Raw genomic sequence first — 22,913 nt, 5'->3', positions numbered from 1 at the left:
TGGGAAGATCAAGAATAAGCTTAGCAGCCGCATTCTGCACGCTTTGGAGTTTTTTTCGCATATTGTTTTTAGAGCTTAACAAAAAGTCCATTACAGTAGTCCAGTTTCGTGAATATTAATAAGGAGATGACTGTTTTTCTGGAAGTGGGAGGAATGAAAGGAAGGATCTTCCTGATAATTCTCAAAGTATTGGAACTGGAAGAGACAACTGAGCTAATATGCTTATTAAAGTTCAGTTCGTCATCTATAGGAGGTGTGGCGCCGCGGCCAGGGCGTCTGACTCCAGAGTCTGGGGATCACGGTTCGATCGCCGGCGGCAGATTAGCCCAGAACCATGTGACTCTGGGCAATAGCTTGCTTAATCTTCCCGACGGCCCCCAGCGGCTAGAGACCCTTACGGGTGATTGTTTGTGCTTTACAAATGTGTATTATTATTACCTACATTTATTGCTTTTTGGACTGGGATGGGGAGAGTCCCTAACTCTGTTGGCCAGCATGCTGGGCTCCAAAACTGTGGATTATTACCGAAGAGTATCACCTCCGATTTCTCAGAGTTTTGTTTGAGGCAGTGCATACCCATCCAGTCACTGACGGCTCTCATACAGTTGTGAAACTGAGAGATGGTGACTTTCATATTGTTAGAGGCCGACACCACGATTTGCGTATCGTCCGCATATGATGTGGGGGGGGACCCAAAGGATCTAATCAGGGAAGCCAGTTCTGTTACATAAACATTGAAGAGCAGGAGCCTAAGGGAAGATCCCTGAGGGACCCCGCACGGAAGAGAGAGGGACTCAGATGAGGATTCCTCCAACATGACAGACTGACTTCTGTCCGTTAGGAACGATTGAAGTAGGGCAAGAGCTTTGTCAGCAATACCCAGTTTTTTGAGTGACATGATTAATTGTGTTGAAAGCCACCGGCAAGTCATGAAGAATAAGTGCTGCAGAGCCTCCTTTATCCAAGATAGTTCTTAGTTCATCAGTGGTCTTTATTAAGGCCGTCTCTGTACTATGTTCGGCCCTAAAGCCGAATTGGAAGGATCTAGCAGTTGATTTTCCTGAATGAATTGTGTCAGGTGTGTATTAATAAATGTTTCCACTATTTTAGCTGGGAATGGTAAGCTAGAGATAGGACGATAGTCATGTGGCAATTGGACTATTCAACTATTCATGGTTGTTGTTGATGCTACTTCATTTTTTGAGGGGCCAGTTCTTTGACTAAGCCTAGCTGCACTATTTTAATCCATTTGATGATCTCAGGAACTCAGTATCAGGAAATAATGCCTGTACAACCGTAGGAAAATGACTTTGTGCACTGAGTAATGGCCCACTGGGACATTTACAACGTTTTTATTTATAATAAAGACGATGAGGAACCAGTTGTGTCATACACACAGCAATGTATGTAATCTATATGTGTATAATACCTGCCATCCAAGTTTATGGTGTCACTTAAATGTTCTTACCTGTTTATTTATTGTACACTGTGCAGGTGCATCTCGGAGATCACTTCCTAGCTTTTAGGGAAGGTGCCATCGGGGGTCATGAAGTAGGGTTAACAGCTATTTGAAAGATGAAAAAAGTAAAAATGGTTTCCTTTAGACTAGCATGTTATATGTGATGGACATTGTAGAAGTGTTTTTTGAAGGGCTTCTTGAATTTTATAATATTTTCATCAGTGCATATGTCTGTTAGATAATGCTCTGTTTTTTTAAACCCGCTGCTGATTTTTTTCTGTATTGAAAATCTCTATTTCGTGAAATAATTAAAACTGCGTTTCTTCTCCAGTTGGACATGAAATATTTATCTCCACTAATGCTGGCTTATGAGGACATGGTGAGAGAAAAGGATTCCATAATCGATGCTCATGAGGTAAAATCCCAACTTCTGCTTATGAATGCAATTTATAATTTGCAATATACATCCCAAATACTATTACAACTGGACATCCAACAATGTGAAAGTTGGTGGTGGGTGATCAATGGGGTTAGTATATGTGTGCTGTGCCAACATACTCCAGCAAAAAGGAAATCAGTGAGGCTTCCATCTGGATATAAATTCCCATTAACAGTAGTTCAGCCACTGTGACCCTAAAGGAGAGCACCAGAGTACAGTGCCAAGCAAGTTGCAACAAATAAGCTAAGGCAAATCCACATTTACAGAAGGATTCTGAAAAAAATAGTGATTTTTTTTCATCCTATCTGGTAAGTGTGTTGCATAGTTTGAGATTGTATGTGTATAGTGTCACCCTGAGTCTGGTATCCTTGGATTTATTACTTGTAATGCTTAGCACTGGCTCAAATCTCATTGGAGATATCCTGACTCAGATGCAGCTTCCAAAGTCTTCTTGTCTTATCGTTAGCAACTTGCTGACTCTCTTACGCCTTTATATAAAATAGTAAAACCATAGCTTACAGTCGACACCCTTAGTTATATACTGCAGTACTATAAATTTGGTTGGGAGACTTGGGAAGTCAGGGCAACATTTAATGGAAGCAGCCCTCATCCTATAACAGTACATGTCTTGTGTATATGAACAAACTATTTTAATAAAAGGAGCCTTCTCTCCATCCATCAGTTTCACCAAGCAATGGTCCACAAGGCCTATCCATCCTTACAGAAAATATTTATCAAATGTTGAATCAATACCCATGGAGTTCCATACCCCCAGCTCTGAGAGAAAAAGATCTAGGATGGTTACCCAGGAAGCAGTCTATCTCCAGTCAGTCTCTGGGCCCAGCAGATGGTAGATGTCGGGTTAAAGCATTTTCAATGATGCCTACAGGAGTATTTCAAGAAGGTGCTTAGTGAATTTGGCTGAGTTGTAAAACATTCTGTCCACATTTGAGGGCTGTGACTTACAAACAAAGAAATAGCATAATGCACTAATAAGACCACTTAATGCAATTGTTGGAATGATACAAAAAAACCCTTACAAATAATGTTTGTACAAAACATCCAGTGCATTCCATTCACGCCAAGGCCCCCATAGAAGTGGCTAGCACAAGGAAGCAATCAGCCCATATCCAATGCAGAGCGGATGACCAGGAGGGCCATCAACAGAGGTAAATCTTCCTAATAAGTGGCAAAGTTCTGGGCCAATGGAATAGCTTAGATTTACTCCAGTTCACCTCCCACCCAGAGATATAGAGAAATGCTGCAACATCTGTGATGGTCAAGGGACATTGACATCAGGGTCTTTCATAACCTAAAGCATCTCAGCTCATCTGTAGATAAAGTGGTTGACCACCTAGGATCTCACACATGCCCTTGTGGCACTTCTTCAGTTTAGCTGCTAACACACTCTCTCGATTGCTGCCCCAGCCCAGTCAATGGGAATAGAATAGCATTAGTAAGAATACCTGCACGGAGGGCGCATGACACTGCATCATCAGTATCATTGGCATCCCAAAAACAACTTCCTATTGACTGTCCATGAATAGCTCCACTCTAGGGAATGAAAAGCATTTTCAGCATTTCAACAGTGCAGCTGTAACAAAGTCAGAATTATCACAAAAGACCAACCCAGAGATATGTGGGAGTTGTGTTGTCGAAATCACACTGACAAAAATACTATTGTGGGAGCTAAGTATGGATAGTGGCTTCCAGCAGTCACAATTGTCACAAGGTTTATCCACTTTGAGCAGAAGAATTCTGTTTGCTTCCCCACAATTGTGGGGAGGTGACCAAGTACCAAGCCCTCCTTATTCACCACAATAATGTGGGATCTAACAAGTCAATACATTCTTTGTAGTTGTTAGAGAAGGTGTCCCTCAGAGCATAGATCTTTAACACCCGAAAGCCCCAGTAGCATCAACCTGCAAAACGAACTTGCCCAAGGCTGCACTTAAAACATAATCTAGCTCCAGGAGATGCATCTCGTTCAAGAAGCCGTCAACCATAATGAGAGAACCAATTCCTGGACCTACGAAGATCAGGGTACAAATAATGAAAACTGAAACTTAGCAGGCTCATCATTAATAATTGTCCCACTGTTCCCTAACAGCTGGCTTATTCTATTGCCCTGCTCCTTGCTGACTGACAAGACGGGTTCAGAAGAGTAGCAAATCTAGGTCTAGTGTTAATTTTTTTTAATCAGTCTTTTCTCACCTGCAGCAACATGGATCCGAGGGTGTCCTCAAGGGCAGAGAAGATGAGAAATGGACCTAGTGAGAGCTCTCATGGGAAAGTATCTAGAAAAGATTTATTTACATGTGCATAAATCAGTTAGGTATGTAGAGGGAAAGAAGGCTATATTTAAAAGAGATTTTTCATGTTAAACTCCCCAAACCGAAGAAAAGAAACATCTGACAGGTGGTGGAGAAATTATGGGGCTTTAGTTTATTTGGCTTGGCACTGCCTGAAGCTTCACTCCTACTGGACTTCAGTGCTTGCTGCGACTGACTCGATGTTCTCAATTATATTGCCCCAGTTTCCTGAAAGAGTGCTGCTGCGCCCTTTTCCAAGCCTTCTTGTGCTCCTTTGCCATTATGATGAGGTAAACAGAGGTCTTTGAAACTGTGTTTTGCTAAACAGGCAATGGCTTCACAGTGGAAGAAATAAGGGCCACTGAACACAAGATTATCTGCACCTCAAATGGGCACTCCTTGCCATAGAAAAACCTACCCTCAATTGCCTCTGTAATAAACTGGTTACTGGTCTTGGAGTATCTGTGAACTGATTTTTCAGAAGTTATAAACCAAAACAGAAAAGTTGGCAGTGGCAAAATCACATTACACATGCAGCAATTGGTATTAGTAAATGCCAGGTGCTTAACCATCCAAGGTCTAGCCACCTAAATACCCCGCTTTTATTAGGCATAAGCACAGTAATATATATTGTACTACACAAAACACACTGCAGTAAATGAAAGAATTGCAACACCATATATTTTTTTAATTTTGTAATTCTTGTGTAAAAGAATCACGCCGCACTCTCTTTGTGTGTCATAGATAAAAGCACTTTTTGGGAGAGTGCATCATTGGTAAAATCGTTGTCTGCCCAGTCTACATGTTTCTTTTCCCTCTTGGAGCTCCATCAAGGCTCTCAATTCACAAGAAACTAACCATACCAGTTCAGTAAATCTTCTCCAATTCATAGCAAAATTTGCATATGTCTAGGTGTTGTCAGAGACTAACCAAGTGGTTAGTCTTGTAGTAATTTTTTTAGAATTTTCCAATAGTTTATATTTCGCTCTCTGAAATAGAAATGAGGGCTCAATACACAGGGTAGTCATTGAAGTAATCCAATCTTGGTCAATAACAGGAGGTATGTGCCTGATCCAACAATGTCTCCGACTCGCAGTATCATCTTGCTCCAACTTTCAATACAATTCAGGCACATGATACTGTCAATGATACTCGGCTACCTAACCTTCTATATTTTTGAAGGTGTTTCAACTGAGAAATCTCATGTTCTTTGGTAGACACTCTGGTGGTTTCCAACAGCACATTATTGATTTGTGGGTATGCAGATCACTCAATGTGAGGAGAGAATGGGACACTACGAGGTAGGGCTGTTCTGTAGGCTTTTTTTCTTTCCTTCTTTTGAGGGCAAATGTGAAGATATGTTTAGTTTTTAAAAAAAAGGTTTGATTCTTGCTGACCAGTGGTTGGCAAAGGGATGTGAAAAATGTAGTAAAAACAGTTTCTTGATGTATCCTTCTAACCAAAGAGTCCTCATATTTAGTATATCTACAGCAGTTCTTCTGCTCACTGGCAGGTGGCACTGTGCTGTTGAATGTTGGCTCCATACCTCGCCTGGAAACTATGTCCCATCCAAAACTGACAGGCTTCATGTCATGCTTAGTTTGCAGCAAGTAGATATCTGTCACAGACCCACATGAGCTGTCTTTGGTGCCTGGGCTGCTTTGTGTGAGAAGTGTATCTTCATTCACCTCATGGTGATTTGGTACCATAAGGCTTAGTTATGCCTCACTGAACACAAGAAGATATTTTGGCTGAAGCACAGGCTTGCACCTGCTCCAGGTTGCAGGCTCAGTTTTGGTCCTGTGGCTGTTCACACAAATGATCCACTTCCTACTCAAAATCTTCAGGTAAGTCAAAGTCCAAGCACAAACACAGAAAGACCAAGTGGCACTACATCACCATTAGACCACTGTAGCTCAAAAGAAAGGTATGGGCTTGTCAAGAAGACTATTGCGGCCTTTCAATGTCTTCTGTCCCAGAACCTATCCTCAACTGCTCCCAGTGAACCCCAAGTTTCCTTCGCCACATGCCACCAGTAGATAGCAACCTTGAAGGAGGCCTTTTTGCTATTGTTGGGTGATATTCTGACCATCTCTGGCATGGCTTTAAGCCCCAGGCACCTCCAGTCAGATTACTGCTGGCAGTTACTCTCCTGATGCCTTCTGTTCTCTTAGGACCCATTACTTGGCCCCACTCCAGTTCCTAGATCCACTGTGGTTCAATGTGCCTCAATAACGACTCTACTGATGGCATGCCCATGTAGGACCCCAAACAAATGTCATGCTTCTAGATCAAAAAAACACAACCTGTTGTTTTAGCGCCTGATTAAATCCTGAGGCCTATACCAAAAAGCAGCTACCAGCAGAGGCTCCAATCTCTCTTTGGATCTGTTTCTGACTTTTTATATGAACAAAGAGGGCCCTTCAGTACATAGATGATGAAGCAGAATGGAATGGGCTACTTCCCCCTCACTCTACTGATGATGCACTTTACTTGGACTTCCAAAATGCCAGTGTGCTAGACCCCCTCCACTGGAATGGAGCTTGACTCTCTACATTGGCCTCCTTGGACGAAAGTGTCTCTTTTGCAGTGATGATCCGGATGGTAGCTGAGGTTTTAGCTCTGTAGTTGTCCACCATTGAGACAAAAACCAAGCCTCTGACAGAAATTCTCAAACAAGGGCCAATTATGCCCTCACTAATGCTTTTTTGGCTACATGGTCCAAGCCCTGTTTTTTGCCTGCCAGTCAGTCAGCCAAAAGCCTGCTGACACTGACCTTCACCCGGTGGTCCCCCCCACTTCCAAACCAAACACCCTACACCTGAGAGCCTTATTGTACAGGATTCCACTAGCAAAGTCACTGCAAATTCCTACTTGAGCAGTCCTCCAAATTGAGAATCAAAAAGGATTGACACATTGGGTAAAAGCATGTGTTTTGTCAGGGAGCTTCACCCTTAAGTTCATAAATGTGATTTGTTTATTGGGCAGCTACATGCATCCTCTTTGGGGCATTACCAGGAAGATCCTACCGGCAATCCCAGAGGACATTAAAGCTTCTCTGACTCGGACAATACACGAGGGGCAGGATGCAGCAAACTATTTTATCTGTGCAGATCTGTATTACACTGATTGTATTAGCAGGGCTATTGGCACCATGAATTAAGTTTACAATATTTTCTGGTGATGTGCAAGCTTCCTTAATAGATATGCCCTTCGATGGTTTGAGACACTTGGAAGGGATGGGGAGAGAGCGAACTTGGCACTAGAAATATTGGAAGATAGTCAAGCCACTCCACACTCTTTAGGGTTATTGACACCAAAGAGGCAATATTCCCATTAATTGAGAAAATTGAGGGGCTTTTCCACTGGGCTAGCATATAGGCAACATTAACTTCCCAACCACTGGTACAGCAGACACTCCAGTCCTTTGGGGGCTGAAGACTTGGCACTGGCAGACACCACACAGGGCAGCAGAACTCGTTGTTTTCCAACTCCCTCTTCCTTTCTGCAGTGGCTATCAAGCAGCTTTAGTTTGTCTTAAGTGGCTTATATCAGGCAGTGGAACGCAGCATTCAACATTTCCTCCATGGCTGAAGATCCAGTCCATCAGTCAAATGTGTCTCATAGATCATTCAAAGGTGCTATTCCATACCCTTCATTTCTTATCCCTCCCCATCTTCCTCCCATGCCAGGATGAATTACAGAGGAGCATTTGACAATCCTGATCAGCAGGTAAATAGTCTACTCAGGATGATGCCATCGAATGGGAACCAGAGTCTGGAAAAGGCATGAGAAGCTATTCACGGTACTTCCTGACCCAAAAAACAAATGGAGCCTCAGGCTTGCCTCGGGCTTTCCTCTGTTAAATTATTTTCTGCAGAAGAACACATTCAGAATGCTTATGCTGAATTAGATTGTATCCACACTAGACCCATGAGACTTGATGTATCCCTTCAGTCTTACCTCCGCCCCTCAGGTGTTCACAACAGCGATAGCTGTGGTCACTGCCCATCTTTGGAGGTTAAGAGTACATATATTCCTGTACTTCAATGACTAGCTGCTAAAGGTGGGCGAACCACAGTCAGTTACAGACCTCCTCTGGATGACGGCTGAGCTCTTGACATCATTGATTTAACCATCAATGAGACAAAGTCCCACCAGAGCACAACATCTTCCAATCATCTTGGCAATTTTAGCACAGGGGCATTCAAGGCTTTTCCTCTAGTGCGGAGAGTCCAGGGTATTCAGGGTATGATAACAATGTTTTGGGATCAGTCCTGGATCTTGGTGATGATGGCTCTGAGGCTTCTTGGCCGAATGCATTCTCCTCGTTCACAGCACATTCAAGCCGTGCAATGAAACCTCAAATCCCAGTGGGTTCAGCTCCAGCGCTGCCTCTCCAACTCCATTCAGGCCTGAAGAACCTCCAGTGTTGACTATTAGTTGCCAATCAGGCCCACAGCATGGCGGTGTACCTCCCCCACCCAGGGATATCACTGCTGGGGAGTGGGGGGGGGGGGGGAGTGCTGGGGGGGGTCACCTAGGGGAGGTGGAGATCAAAGGCCTGTGGTGTCTGTCAGAGAGCCTATTCCACATCAACCTGTTGGAACTTCGGGTCATATGCTTCACCCTCAAAGCCTTCCTGACTTCTATCAGAGGGAGGCTAGTGCAGATTCTCATGGCTAATACTACCACCATGTGGTACAGCAACCAGCAGGCAGAGTGTCTTTCTGAGCCCTGTACCAGGAGGCTTAGAGCCTATGGAGGTGGCTGGAACAACAGGACAGATCGCGAGGGGCATCTCAATCCTGAGATGGTGTAGTACGTCTTCAAACACTTGGGAAGCACTGGATAGACCTTATCACCATCATTAGGAGAACGCTGTGTCAGCAAGTTTGCACAGTAGAGTTTCCTCCAAGGCACTTGTTAAGAGATGCATTCCCACTGGAATGGTGCAAGCAATGTAAGAAATTAAATACAATACGTTGGGAAACCGAAAGTCCAACTTGTGTTTAATGCAAAATAGCAAGCAGAACAGCACATAATTTAAAGATAGTTTTCATTTCAACTGACCAGAGCCATCGCTAGAAAGGGTCAGTTGGATCATAATGTTAAAAAACATAAAATGTAGGTGGGTCCCGTGCTCGCCATGCCACTGGAATCAAGCTAACCTGGCTGAAGTGGGGTGAAACCCCGAAACCGGTCCTAGAATGCTTGTTTCCAGTCCAGGGAGGACCTGGCTTGGCAGTTAGGGCTGGACTGTTCCCATGAGGCACAGGGTCAAGACTGATTTGCATATGGCTGGGTTCAAACTGGTACTGCATTCTGTCCATCAACTGTTGTTCTTGCACTCACATTAAAGGTTTGACACATGTTTCCCACCCAAACCATTTGTGATGCCCTGATGGCACCTTAACCTGGTCTTGGCATTTCTTATTCAAACGTCTTTCGAGCCTATGCACAGTTGAAGCTAAAAAACAGTCTTACCTATCAACTTCAAGTTGGCACACTGTGTGAGTGAGCTGCTGGTACAACCACTCTACACTGCCTTCTTTGTGAACAAGTGGTGTTGAGGACGCAGGCACCTTTCCTCCATAAGGGTGTGATGCCTTTCTGTGTTGTCAATTCAGTCACCATTCTTCACTCTGTTTCTTCCCTTTGAAAGAGGAGGAGAGGCTCTATTGCGTTGTTCCAAAGAGGGTGCTGAGCTTTTACATCGACCAGATGATTATCATTGGGTAGACAATCAGGTCTTCATGGGATTCACAGGTGGAGTAAAGGGCAGAGCAGTGCAAAGCAGGACCCTTTCAAGTGACTAGTTCTCTGTTTTTAAGATCTGCTATGCACATGCCAAAAAGCTGCCCCCTAGGACTTGAGAGCCCTTGCCTCCAAAGCCAAGCCTGCAGCAACTGCACTGTCACAAGGGTTGTCTGGTCTTGGTATTTGCCTGGCTGTGACGTGGCACTGGTACATACATTCACAAAGCACTACTGCCCTAATAGCCAGGTTTAAAGAGAAGAAAGATTTTGCTTCCGTGGTCCTGCAGGATGTTTTGCTCCGAGTTCACTCCCCAGACCCTATTGCTTTGGGAGAGAATGCTTTAGTATCTATTCTGTAGGTGAAGAATGTGAAGTTAGAAATATCCATCAAAAGAACCAGTTGCTTACTTTTGGTAAAACTCTTTCTAATTGGCCACTCTACCTAACTGCAGATTTCTCACAGGGCCTCCCATCTTCCCATTCTGTAGAGAGGCCTCTTTAACATCTAAAAGATCCCAAGTTAGAGTTTGGCACACTGTCACCAAAAATTGTTTTACTCTCCACATCTGAGGACTCAGAAAGTGAAAGAGACAAGAAACTGATGTTACTGCACAGGGGTAGCACATATATGCAGCTATGTTTCAACGAATATGGGGAACCACAGAACCAACAGAGAGCAGCACACAGCCACCTGTTGGTGCATAGGAGCGCTGCTGTTTTCCAGATTCAAACTAGAATCTTGGGTTATTCTTCTAAAGATGAGAGAGTATCCACCAGAAAAATCATTGCTGAAGGTATATAACTTCTTCACCTATGAGCAGCATTGGTTATTCTACTCCATGACCTGCCTTTCACCAGATCTGCTGGCTGTGGCAATAGGCATTATGACATCACAACTGCACTACAATAGCATTTAGTGTTGAGCATCTTTTAATATTGTGAATCACCCAGTTTTATTGGCGCAGCGGGTTACAGTAGCCCACCCTCCCATTGCTGTTTGCCTGAGATTCTTTCTGTGCAATGGGAGACACAAGATCCATCCTAATCCACGTTGACTTATGAGGTTCAGCAGGGTTTCCGCTATCCCGCTTGATGTTTTCCAGATCCACATCTTGCTCTTTTAAAAAAAAAAAATTACACATCTGTAACATTTCTCCTTTGCCTGTCCCTCCTATGACAATGCCACACCAATACATGTGTTTTGTTGATACACTCTGCAGATTAATTAAGGAGAGTGGATGAAGGACTGTTCAATCCATCGGATTTGTAGATCAGGGACTGCGTTATCCGTGAGGGTCTCGAGGCCCTGGGAGAACTATCTGCCGGTTCTCCTATTGGTTGAACAGCCAGTTCTTGAGGTCCTTCCTGAACTGCTAGAGTGAAGGTGACGCTCTGAGGGGCAGGGAGAGGTTGATCCAGGTCTTAGCTGCCAGGTGGAAGAAGGAACGGCCTCCGCTGTTAATCACTTAGATGTGACGTATGGCTGCAAGGAAGCGGGATTCAGAGATGAGTTTCCTTGTAGGTTGGTGGAGCTTCATTTGAGTGTTGTGGGACGCCGGTCTGTCGCTGTCAAGTGCCTTGTAAACATAGGTAAGTAGCTTGAACTAGCATCTCTTCGTGACTTGTAGCCAGTGGAGCTTCCTGAGGTGAGGGGTGAAGCGAATCCACCTGGGGAGGTCGAGGGTGAGTCTGGCTGCAGTGTTCTGGATAGTCTTGAGTTTCGCCATGAGTTGGGCAGTTGTTCCAACGTAGAGGGAGTTGCCATAGTCTAGTCTACTGGTGGTGAGAGTTTGTGTGACTGTTCGCCTTGTGTTGGATAGGAGCCATCTGAAGACCTTCCTGAGCATTTGGAGGTTGAAGAAGCATCGGAGGAGACGGCGCAGACCTGCTTTTTCATGGAGAGCTGACTGTCAAGGATGATGCCTAGGTTTCGGGCGTGTTCAGTGGGGTTGGGCCTAACTCAGGGTAGAAATGTTATTATGCTTGATTAATTAAAACCATTGCATACATTGAAACATTAAATAAAAAAGTATCTTGCTCATATACAGTAAAAAAGCACTATTAAAATACCACCTTTTTGGCACCAATTACAGTTTTAAGAAAGAGAAAGGAGAAAATTATTAGACTCAATTATTAAACCTTACTCCATTTTACCCTATAAAAATTGTTCCGTGTAATGGCTGTTGTGTTGTAAGTTGTTCCGTAGCCAACATGGTCAAATATTTTTTCAATCTCTTTGCTGTAATATCAAAACATTTTGTAAGTCGACAACTTAGCAACATTCTACCAGGATTAAAACTCAACAATACAGCTGCAATAAAGAGGCACTCTTAAGAGGCCCACGTTTTCTGCCACAGATTACTGTTTTAAAGAGGAGAGAAGAAGGGTCATTAAGGCTTAGGCTCAGTTGGTAAATCTTCTACCTCTTGCTCTTTGTAAGTTAATCCATCGAATGGCACTTCTGATGTATGTTGTTCCATGGACAACGTGGACGAATTTTTCAGTCTCTTAGCTGTTATGTCGAAAAACGTTGTAAGTCGACAATTTAGCTGCACTCTCTCTGGATTGAAGCACAGCAGTGCCGCTTGTCTGCAGGTCCTAACTCCATGCTGTCTGAACATTGGTTTTAACAGGGTTATCCTTATATCCCTTAAGTTGTTACAGGTGCAGATAACATGAATTAGGTCCTCCACTCCACGACCGCAGAGATGACAAGGCTGGTCGCCTCCTCTTCTCTCCCAAGGAGGTAGGAACTGGTTAATTGCACCAATCCCCAAGCGGAGTTTTAAGAATGTTTCCTTGGTGATGGTTTTTATTCTCATACTCATGTGAGGTTGAGGTTTGAAGGCTTTGCACGTGTTTAGTACTACCCAGCCATGAGATCGTTTGGATAATGTATTTTTTGTCCTCTATAGCAGACAATAGACAGGTTACCTTTGTTACAGCTTTTTTAAATACAGAGTGTGACACGGTAATGCTCCAAATATCTGTCAGACCTAGAAGTTTGATGGTTTCCTGCAGGTACTCTCTACCTGGTGATTTTTCAGGACGAAACAACTCTGTCCAAAGAGGGTGAGTCAAGGATCCTTCCTCAACTCCTTTGATTTTAGGCCAGCATTTTACATAGGCACCTCTTCTTTCGATTGACTGTTTTTGCAGCCCAAACTCCAACCGTATTTGGGCCGGGGAAGCATACTTGGGGAGCTGCAAGATTACTCAATATGCATTGGTTATTATATTCTCTACGGCTGCTGCAGCTTTTCCTTTCATCGATACGCTCCCATATGTTATTGTAGGATGGAGTTTTGCTCACAGGACCTCTATTAAGGGTTCGAGTGTTAGATCCGGCAGCAGCTTCTTTAAGGGTTTTATAGCTAAATATGTCATTACCCCCTTCCTCTGCAATGATTCTATCTGTGGTTTGAAAGAGTTATTTTGATCTAATAATAATATCAGATATTTATAACCTGCTGCTTGGTATAAGCGGTGACTATCTAGGAACCAGTTGAGGCTTTTCTTCTTATGGTAGTTTACTTCCATAGTTTTTGTCTTATTATAATTTATTTTTAAGGCATTCCGTTGCAAAAAACTGTGAGTCACATTCAAGAGGTGTTGAAGTCCAATGAGGGTCCGGCTTATCAAAACGAAATCATCGGTGTATAACAGATTTGATAGTAATATATTTCCTAATTTCAGGGCATGATTTGTGCACCTATCCAGTTCCCCCAGAAGATCCGCTAGGAAAAGATTAAAAAGCGAAGGGACTAGGACGCACCCTTGTTTTAGCCCTTTTGAAGTGGGTATTCTTTTGAAAATGTGTGTTCCAGCGCCTAGCTTTATCCTTATCCAGGTGTTTATATGCAGGTTCCTAAGCTGATCTAAAAGAGGGGAAGGTATTCCCCAAAGTCTAGTTTTTGCTTTAGTTTTGTTCTATCCACATGATCGAGGGCGGCTGTAAAATCTATGAAACAAAACAATAGGGGATATTTCCCCTGTTTCGCTGCATCCATAAGTAAAGTTAGAGCCATGATGTTTGTTGTTGTACCTTGACCTTGCTGGAACCCGGTTTGTGTTGGTGGAATTATGTGATTCTCAGAAGCCCAAGTGACTAGGTCGTTTGAAATAAGCCCCACATAGTATTTAGCCTCGATGTCTATGAGGGCTATCAAGCGGGAGTTTTTCGTCTAAGACCTTTCGCCTTGTTTGGAAATTTGGCTTATTATTGAACCTCTCCAGGACTCTGGAATTGTTGATGTTTCGAGTGCATATTTAAAAACAGGTTCTAACACATTGCTCCAGAATTCAGGATCTTGCTTGTATAGTATTGGCGGAATGCCATTGGGGCCTGGAACCCCTGCCGATCTTCTTCCTATTTGTTTCCTAATCTAAGATGCTACCAGGCTGGTGAGCGTCTCTGTTGTACTTGAAAAGCAACTTTGGGCTGATCTTAAATCCGTCTCCCCAAGTTGTTGAGTGGAGACTAGCCAGATATTTCCCTCTGGAGTGGCAAGGTTTTGATGTGCTGTCTCCTTTGGGTATCTGCTGATAGTTGGTGGTGGGTGATCAATGGGGTTAGTATATGTGTGCTGTGCCAACATACTCCAGCAAAAAGGTAATCAGTGAGGCTTCCATCTGGATATAAATTCCCATTAACAGTAGTTCAGCCACTGTGACCCTAAAGGAGAGCACCAGAGTACAGTGCCAAGCAAGTTGCAACAAATAAGCTAAGGCAAATCCACATTTACAGAAGGATTCTGAAAAAAATAGTGATTTTTTTTCATCCTATCTGGTAAGTGTGTTGCATAGTTTGAGATTGTATGTGTATAGTGTCACCCTGAGTCTGGTATCCTTGGATTTATTACTTGTAATGCTTAGCACTGGCTCAAATCTCATTGGAGATATCCTGACTCAGATGCAGCTTCCAAAGTCTTCTTGTCTTATCGTTGGCAACTTGCTGACTCTCTTACGCCTTTATATAAAATAGTAAAACCATAGCTTACAGTCGACACCCTTAGTTATATACTGCAGTACTATAAATTTGGTTGGGAGACTTGGGAAGTCAGGGCAACATTTAATGGAAGCAGCCCTCATCCTATAACAGTACATGTCTTGTGTATATGAACCAACTATTTTAATAAAAGGAGCCTTCTCTCCATCCATCAGTTTCACCAAGCAATGGTCCACAAGGCCTATCCATCCTTACAGAAAATATTTATCAAATGTTGAATCAATACCCATGGAGTTCCATACCCCCAGCTCTGAGAGAAAAAGATCTAGGATGGTTACCCAGGAAGCAGTCTATCTCCAGTCAGTCTCTGGGCCCAGCAGATGGTAGATGTCGGGTTAAAGCATTTTCAATGATGCCTACAGGAGTATTTCAAGAAGGTGCTTAGTGAATTTGGCTGAGTTGTAAAACATTCTGTCCACATTTGAGGGCTGTGACTTACAAACAAAGAAATAGCATAATGCACTAATAAGACCACTTAATGCAATTGTTGGAATGATACAAAAAAACCCTTACAAATAATGTTTGTACAAAACATCCAGTGCATTCCATTCACGCCAAGGCCCCCATAGAAGTGGCTAGCACAAGGAAGCAATCAGCCCATATCCAATGCAGAGCGGATGACCAGGAGGGCCATCAACAGAGGTAAATCTTCCTAATAAGTGGCAAAGTTCTGGGCCAATGGAATAGCTTAGATTTACTCCAGTTCACCTCCCACCCAGAGATATAGAGAAATGCTGCAACATCTGTGATGGTCAAGGGACATTGACATCAGGGTCTTTCATAACCTAAAGCATCTCAGCTCATCTGTAGATAAAGTGGTTGACCACCTAGGATCTCACACATGCCCTTGTGGCACTTCTTCAGTTTAGCTGCTAACACACTCTCTCGATTGCTGCCCCAGCCCAGTCAATGGGAATAGAATAGCATTAGTAAGAATACCTGCACGGAGGGCGCATGACACTGCATCATCAGTATCATTGGCATCCCAAAAACAACTTCCTATTGACTGTCCATGAATAGCTCCACTCTAGGGAATGAAAAGCATTTTCAGCATTTCAACAGTGCAGCTGTAACAAAGTCAGAATTATCACAAAGGATCAACCCAGAGATATGTGGGAGTTGTGTTGTCGAAATCACACTGACAAAAATACTATTGTGGGAGCTAAGTATGGATAGTGGCTTCCAGCAGTCACAATTGTCACAAGGTTTATCCACTTTGAGCAGAAGAATTCTGTTTGCTTCCCCACAATTGTGGGGAGGTGACCAAGCACCAAGCCCTCCTTATTCACCACAATAATGTGGGATCTAACAAGTCAATACATTCTTTGTAGTTGTTAGAGAAGGTGTCCCTCAGAGCATAGATCTTTAACACCCGAAAGCCCCAGTAGCATCAACCTGCAAAACGAACTTGCCCAAGGCTGCACTTAAAACATAATCTAGCTCCAGGAGATGCATCTCGTTCAAGAAGCCGTCAACCATAATGAGAGAACCAATTCCTGGACCTACGAAGATCAGGGTACAAATAATGAAAACTGAAACTTAGCAGGCTCATCATTAATAATTGTCCCACTGTTCCCTAACAGCTGGCTTATTCTATTGCCCTGCTCCTTGCTGACTGACAAGACGGGTTCAGAAGAGTAGCAAATCTAGGTCTAGTGTTAATTTTTTAAATCAGTCTTTTCTCACCTGCAGCAACATGGATCCGAGGGTGTCCTCCAGGGCAGAGAAGATGAGAAATGGACCTAGTGAGAGCTCTCATGGGAAAGTATCTAGAAAAGATTTATTTACATGTGCATAAATCAGTTAGGTATGTAGAGGGAAAGAAGGCTATATTTAAAAGAGATTTTTCATGTTAAACTCCCCAAACCGAAGAAAAGAAACATCTGACAGGTGGTGGAGAAATTATGGGGCTTTAGTTTATTTGGCTTGGCACTGCCTGAAGCTTCACTCCTACTGGACTTCAGTGCTTGCTGCGACTGACTCGATGTTCTCAATTATATTGCCCCAGTTTCCTGAAAGAGTGCTGCTGCGCCCTTTTCCAAGCCTTCTTGTGCTCCTTTGCCATTATGATGAGGTAAACAGAGGTCTTTGAAACTGTGTTTTGCTAAACAGGCAATGGCTTCACAGTGGAAGAAATAAGGGCCACTGAACACAAGATTATCTGCACCTCAAATGGGCACTCCTTGCCATAGAAAAACCTACCCTCAATTGCCTCTGTAATAAACTGGTTACTGGTCTTGGAGTATCTGTGAACTGATTTTTCAGAAGTTATAAACCAAAACAGAAAAGTTGGCAGTGGCAAAATCACATTACACATGCAGCAATTGGTATTAGTAAATGCCAGGTGCTTAACCATCCAAGGTCTAGCCACCTAAATACCCCGCTTTTATTAGGCATAAGCACAGTAATATATATTGTACTACACAAAACACACTGCAGTAAATGAAAGAATTGCAACACCATATATTTTTTTAATTTTGTAATTCTTGTGTAAAAGAATCACGCCGCACTCTCTTTGTGTGTCATAGATAAAAGCACTTTTTGGGAGAGTGCATCATTGGTAAAATCGTTGTCTGCCCAGTCTACATGTTTCTTTTCCCTCTTGGAGCTCCATCAAGGCTCTCAATTCACAAGAAACTAACCATACCAGTTCAGTAAATCTTCTCCAATTCATAGCAAAATTTGCATATGTCTAGGTGTTGTCAGAGACTAACCAAGTGGTTAGTCTTGTAGTAATTTTTTTAGAATTTTCCAATAGTTTATATTTCGCTCTCTGAAATAGAAATGAGGGCTCAATACACAGGGTAGTCATTGAAGTAATCCAATCTTGGTCAATAACAGGAGGTATGTGCCTGATCCAACAATGTCTCCGACTCGCAGTATCATCTTGCTCCAACTTTCAATACAATTCAGGCACATGATACTGTCAATGATACTCGGCTACCTAACCTTCTATATTTTTGAAGGTGTTTCAACTGAGAAATCTCATGTTCTTTGGTAGACACTCTGGTGGTTTCCAACAGCACATTATTGATTTGTGGGTATGCAGATCACTCAATGTGAGGAGAGAATGGGACACTACGAGGTAGGGCTGTTCTGTAGGCTTTTTTTCTTTCCTTCTTTTGAGGGCAAATGTGAAGATATGTTTAGTTTTTAAAAAAAAGGTTTGATTCTTGCTGACCAGTGGTTGGCAAAGGGATGTGAAAAATGTAGTAAAAACAGTTTCTTGATGTATCCTTCTAACCAAAGAGTCCTCATATTTAGTATATCTACAGCAGTTCTTCTGCTCACTGGCAGGTGGCACTGTGCTGTTGAATGTTGGCTCCATACCTCGCCTGGAAACTATGTCCCATCCAAAACTGACAGGCTTCATGTCATGCTTAGTTTGCAGCAAGTAGATATCTGTCACAGACCCACATGAGCTGTCTTTGGTGCCTGGGCTGCTTTGTGTGAGAAGTGTATCTTCATTCACCTCATGGTGATTTGGTACCATAAGGCTTAGTTATGCCTCACTGAACACAAGAAGATATTTTGGCTGAAGCACAGGCTTGCACCTGCTCCAGGTTGCAGGCTCAGTTTTGGTCCTGTGGCTGTTCACACAAATGATCCACTTCCTACTCAAAATCTTCAGGTAAGTCAAAGTCCAAGCACAAACACAGAAAGACCAAGTGGCACTACATCACCATTAGACCACTGTAGCTCAAAAGAAAGGTATGGGCTTGTCAAGAAGACTATTGCGGCCTTTCAAAGTCTTCTGTCCCAGAACCTATCCTCAACTGCTCCCAGTGAACCCCAAGTTTCCTTCGCCACATGCCACCAGTAGATAGCAACCTTGAAGGAGGCCTTTTTGCTATTTTTGGGTGATATTCTGACCATCTCTGGCATGGCTTTAAGCCCCAGGCACCTCCAGTCAGATTACTGCTGGCAGTTACTCTCCTGATGCCTTCTGTTCTCTTAGGACCCATTACTTGGCCCCACTCCAGTTCCTAGATCCACTGTGGTTCAATGTGCCTCAATAACGACTCTACTGATGGCATGCCCATGTAGGACCCCAAACAAATGTCATGCTTCTAGATCAAAAAAACACAACCTGTTGTTTTAGCGCCTGATTAAATCCTGAGGCCTATACCAAAAAGCAGCTACCAGCAGAGGCTCCAATCTCTCTTTGGATCTGTTTCTGACTTTTTATATGAACAAAGAGGGCCCTTCAGTACATAGATGATGAAGCAGAATGGAATGGGCTACTTCCCCCTCACTCTACTGATGATGCACTTTACTTGGACTTACAAAATGCCAGTGTGCTAGACCCCCTCCACTGGAATGGAGCTTGACTCTCTACATTGGCCTCCTTGGACGAAAGTGTCTCTTTTGCAGTGATGATCCGGATGGTAGCTGAGGTTTTAGCTCTGTAGTTGTCCACCATTGAGACAAAAATCAAGCCTCTGACAGAAATTCTCAAACAAGGGCCAATTATGCCCTCACTAATGCTTTTTTGGCTACATGGTCCAAGCCCTGTTTTTTGCCTTCCAGTCAGTCAGCCAAAAGCCTGCTGACACTGACCTTCACCCGGTGGTCCCCCCCACTTCCAAACCAAACACCCTACACCTGAGAGCCTTATTGTACAGGATTCCACTAGCAAAGTCACTGCAAATTCCTACTTGAGCAGTCCTCCAAATTGAGAATCAAAAAGGATTGACACATTGGGTAAAAGCATGAGTTTTGTCAGGGAGCTTCACCCTTAAGTTCATAAATGTGATTTGTTTATTGGGCAGCTACATGCATCCTCTTTGGGGCATTACCAGGAAGATCCTACCGGCAATGCCAGAGGACATTAAAGCTTCTCTGACTCGGACAATACACGAGGGGCAGGATGCAGCAAACTATTTTATCTGTGCAGATCTGTATTACACTGATTGTATTAGCAGGGCTATTGGCACCATGAATTAAGTTTACAATATTTTCTGGTGATGTGCAAGCTTCCTTAATAGATATGCCCTTCGATGGTTTGAGACACTTGGAAGGGATGGGGAGAGAGCGAACTTGGCACTAGAAATATTGGAAGATAGTCAAGCCACTCCACACTCTTTAGGGTTATTGACACCAAAGAGGCAATATTCCCATTAATTGAGAAAATTGAGGGGCTTTTCCACTGGGCTAGCATATAGGCAACATTAACTTCCCAACCACTGGTACAGCAGACACTCCAGTCCTTTGGGGGCTGAAGACTTGGCACTGGCAGACACCACACAGGGCAGCAGAACTCGTTGTTCTCCAACTCCCTCTTCCTTTCTGCAGTGGCTATCAAGCAGCTTTAGTTTGTCTTAAGTGGCTTATATCAGGCAGTGGAACGCAGAATTCAACATTTCCTCCATGGCTGAAGATCCAGTCCATCAGTCAAATGTGTCTCATAGATCATTCAAAGGTGCTATTCCATACCCTTCATTTCTTATCCCTCCCCATCTTCCTCCCATGCCAGGATGAATTACAGAGGAGCATTTGACAATCCTGATCAGCAGGTAAATAGTCTACTCAGGATGATGCCATCGAATGGGAACCAGAGTCTGGAAAAGGCATGAGAAGCTATTCACGGTACTTCCTGACCCAAAAAACAAATGGAGCCTCAGGCTTGCCTCGGGCTTTCCTCTGTTAAATTATTTTCTGCAGAAGAACACATTCAGAATGCTTATGCTGAATTAGATTGTATCCACACTAGACCCATGAGACTTGATGTATCCCTTCAGTCTTACCTCCGCCCCTCAGGTGTTCACAACAGCGATAGCTGTGGTCACTGCCCATCTTTGGAGGTTAAGAGTACATATATTCCTGTACTTCAATGACTAGCTGCTAAAGGTGGGCGAACCACAGTCAGTTACAGACCTCCTCTGGATGACGGCTGAGCTCTTGACATCATTGATTTAACCATCAATGAGACAAAGTCCCACCAGAGCACAACATCTTCCAATCATCTTGGCAATTTTAGCACAGGGGCATTCAAGGCTTTTCCTCTAGTGCGGAGAGTCCAGGGTATTCAGGGTATGATACCAATGTTTTGGGATCAGTCCTGGATCTTGGTGATGATGGCTCTGAGGCTTCTTGGCCGAATGCATTCTCCTCGTTCACAGCACATTCAAGCCGTGCAATGAAACCTCAAATCCCAGTGGGTTCAGCTCCAGCGCTGCCTCTCCAACTCCATTCAGGCCTGAAGAACCTCCAGTGTTGACTATTAGTTGCCAATCAGGCCCACAGCATGGCGGTGTACCTCCCCCACCCAGGGATATCACTGCTGGGGAGTGGGGGGGGGGGGGGGAGTGCTGGGGGTGTCACCTAGGGGAGGTGGAGATCAAAGGCCTGTGGTGTCTGTCAGAGAGCCTATTCCACATCAACCTGTTGGAACTTCGGGTCATATGCTTCACCCTCAAAGCCTTCCTGACTTCTATCAGAGGGAGGCTAGTGCAGATTCTCATGGCCAATACTACCACCATGTGGTACAGCAACCAGCAGGCAGAGTGTCTTTCTGAGCCCTGTACCAGGAGGCTTAGAGCCTATGGAGGTGGCTGGAACAACAGGACAGATCGCGAGGGGCATCTCAATCCTGAGATGGTGTAGTACGTCTTCAAACACTTGGGAAGCACTGGATAGACCTTATCACCATCATTAGGAGAACGCTGTGTCAGCAAGTTTGCACAGTAGAATTTCCTCCAAGGCACTTGTTAAGAGATGCATTCCCACTGGAATGGTGCAAGCAATGTAAGAAATTAAATACAATACGTTGGGAAACCGAAAGTCCAACTTGTGTTTAATGCAAAATAGCAAGCAGAACAGCACATAATTTAAAGATAGTTTTCATTTCAACTGACCAGAGCCATCGCTAGAAAGGGTCAGTTGGATCATAATGTTAAAAAACATAAAATGTAGGTGGGTCCCGTGCTCGCCATGCCACTGGAATCAAGCTAACCTGGCTGAAGTGGGGTGAAACCCCGAAACCGGTCCTAGAATGCTTGTTTCCAGTCCAGGGAGGACCTGGCTTGGCAGTTAGGGCTGGACTGTTCCCATGAGGCACAGGGTCAAGACTGATTTGCAGATGGCTGGGTTCAAACTGGTACGGCATGGTGAGCAAAAACACGATGGATTTAGGCCAGATCTCTGTACTGGGGTGAATGTGTGACATTGTTCTGCATTCTGTCCATCAACTGTTGTTCTTGCACTCACATTAAAGGTTTGACACATGTTTCCCACCCAAACCATTTGTGATGCCCTGATGGCACCTTAACCTGGTCTTGGCATTTCTTATTCAAACGTCTTTCGAGCCTATGCACAGTTGAAGCTAAAAAACAGTCTTACCTATCAACTTCAAGTTGGCACACTGTGTGAGTGAGCTGCTGGTACAACCACTCTACACTGCCTTCTTTGTGAACAAGTGGTGTTGAGGACGCAGGCACCTTTCCTCCATAAGGGTGTGATGCCTTTCTGTGTTGGCAATTCAGTCACCATTCTTCACTCTGTTTCTTCCCTTTGAAAGAGGAGGAGAGGCTCTATTGCGTTGTTCCAAAGAGGGTGCTGAGCTTTTACATCGACCAGATGATTATCATTGGGTAGACAATCAGGTCTTCATGGGATTCACAGGTGGAGTAAAGGGCAGAGCAGTGCAAAGCAGGACCCTTTCAAGTGACTAGTTCTCTGTTTTTAAGATCTGCTATGCACATGCCAAAAAGCTGCCCCCTAGGACTTGAGAGCCCTTGCCTCCAAAGCCAAGCCTGCAGCAACTGCACTGTCACAAGGGTTGTCTGGTCTTGGTATTTGCCTGGCTGTGACATGGCACTGGTACATACATTCACAAAGCACTACTGCCCTAATAGCCAGGTTTAAAGAGAAGAAGATTTTGCTTCCGTGGTCCTGCAGGATGTTTTGCTCCGAGTTCACTCCCCAGACCCTATTG

The 22,913-nt window shown here is 43.9% G+C and overlaps 1 protein-coding gene across 1 annotated transcript in view; it reads left to right on the top strand.

Annotated features, from left to right (window-relative positions):
• The window catches only part of CEP89 (centrosomal protein 89), a 1,352,699-nt gene that overhangs the window by 573,622 nt on the left and 756,164 nt on the right, over positions 1 to 22,913 (top strand). The window contains exon 11 of the mRNA XM_085638793.1: positions 1,791 to 1,874. Within this exon, the coding sequence (XP_085494919.1) occupies positions 1,791 to 1,874 (84 nt within the window). The remainder of the gene's footprint in view (positions 1 to 1,790; positions 1,875 to 22,913) is intronic.

The sequence above is a fragment of the Triturus cristatus genome, chromosome 12 (assembly GCF_964204655.1).
Source record: "Triturus cristatus chromosome 12, aTriCri1.1, whole genome shotgun sequence".
NCBI lineage: Eukaryota > Metazoa > Chordata > Amphibia > Caudata > Salamandridae > Triturus > Triturus cristatus.
Note: the sequence above shows the minus strand (reverse complement) of the source record. Positions and strands in the feature narration are given on the sequence as shown.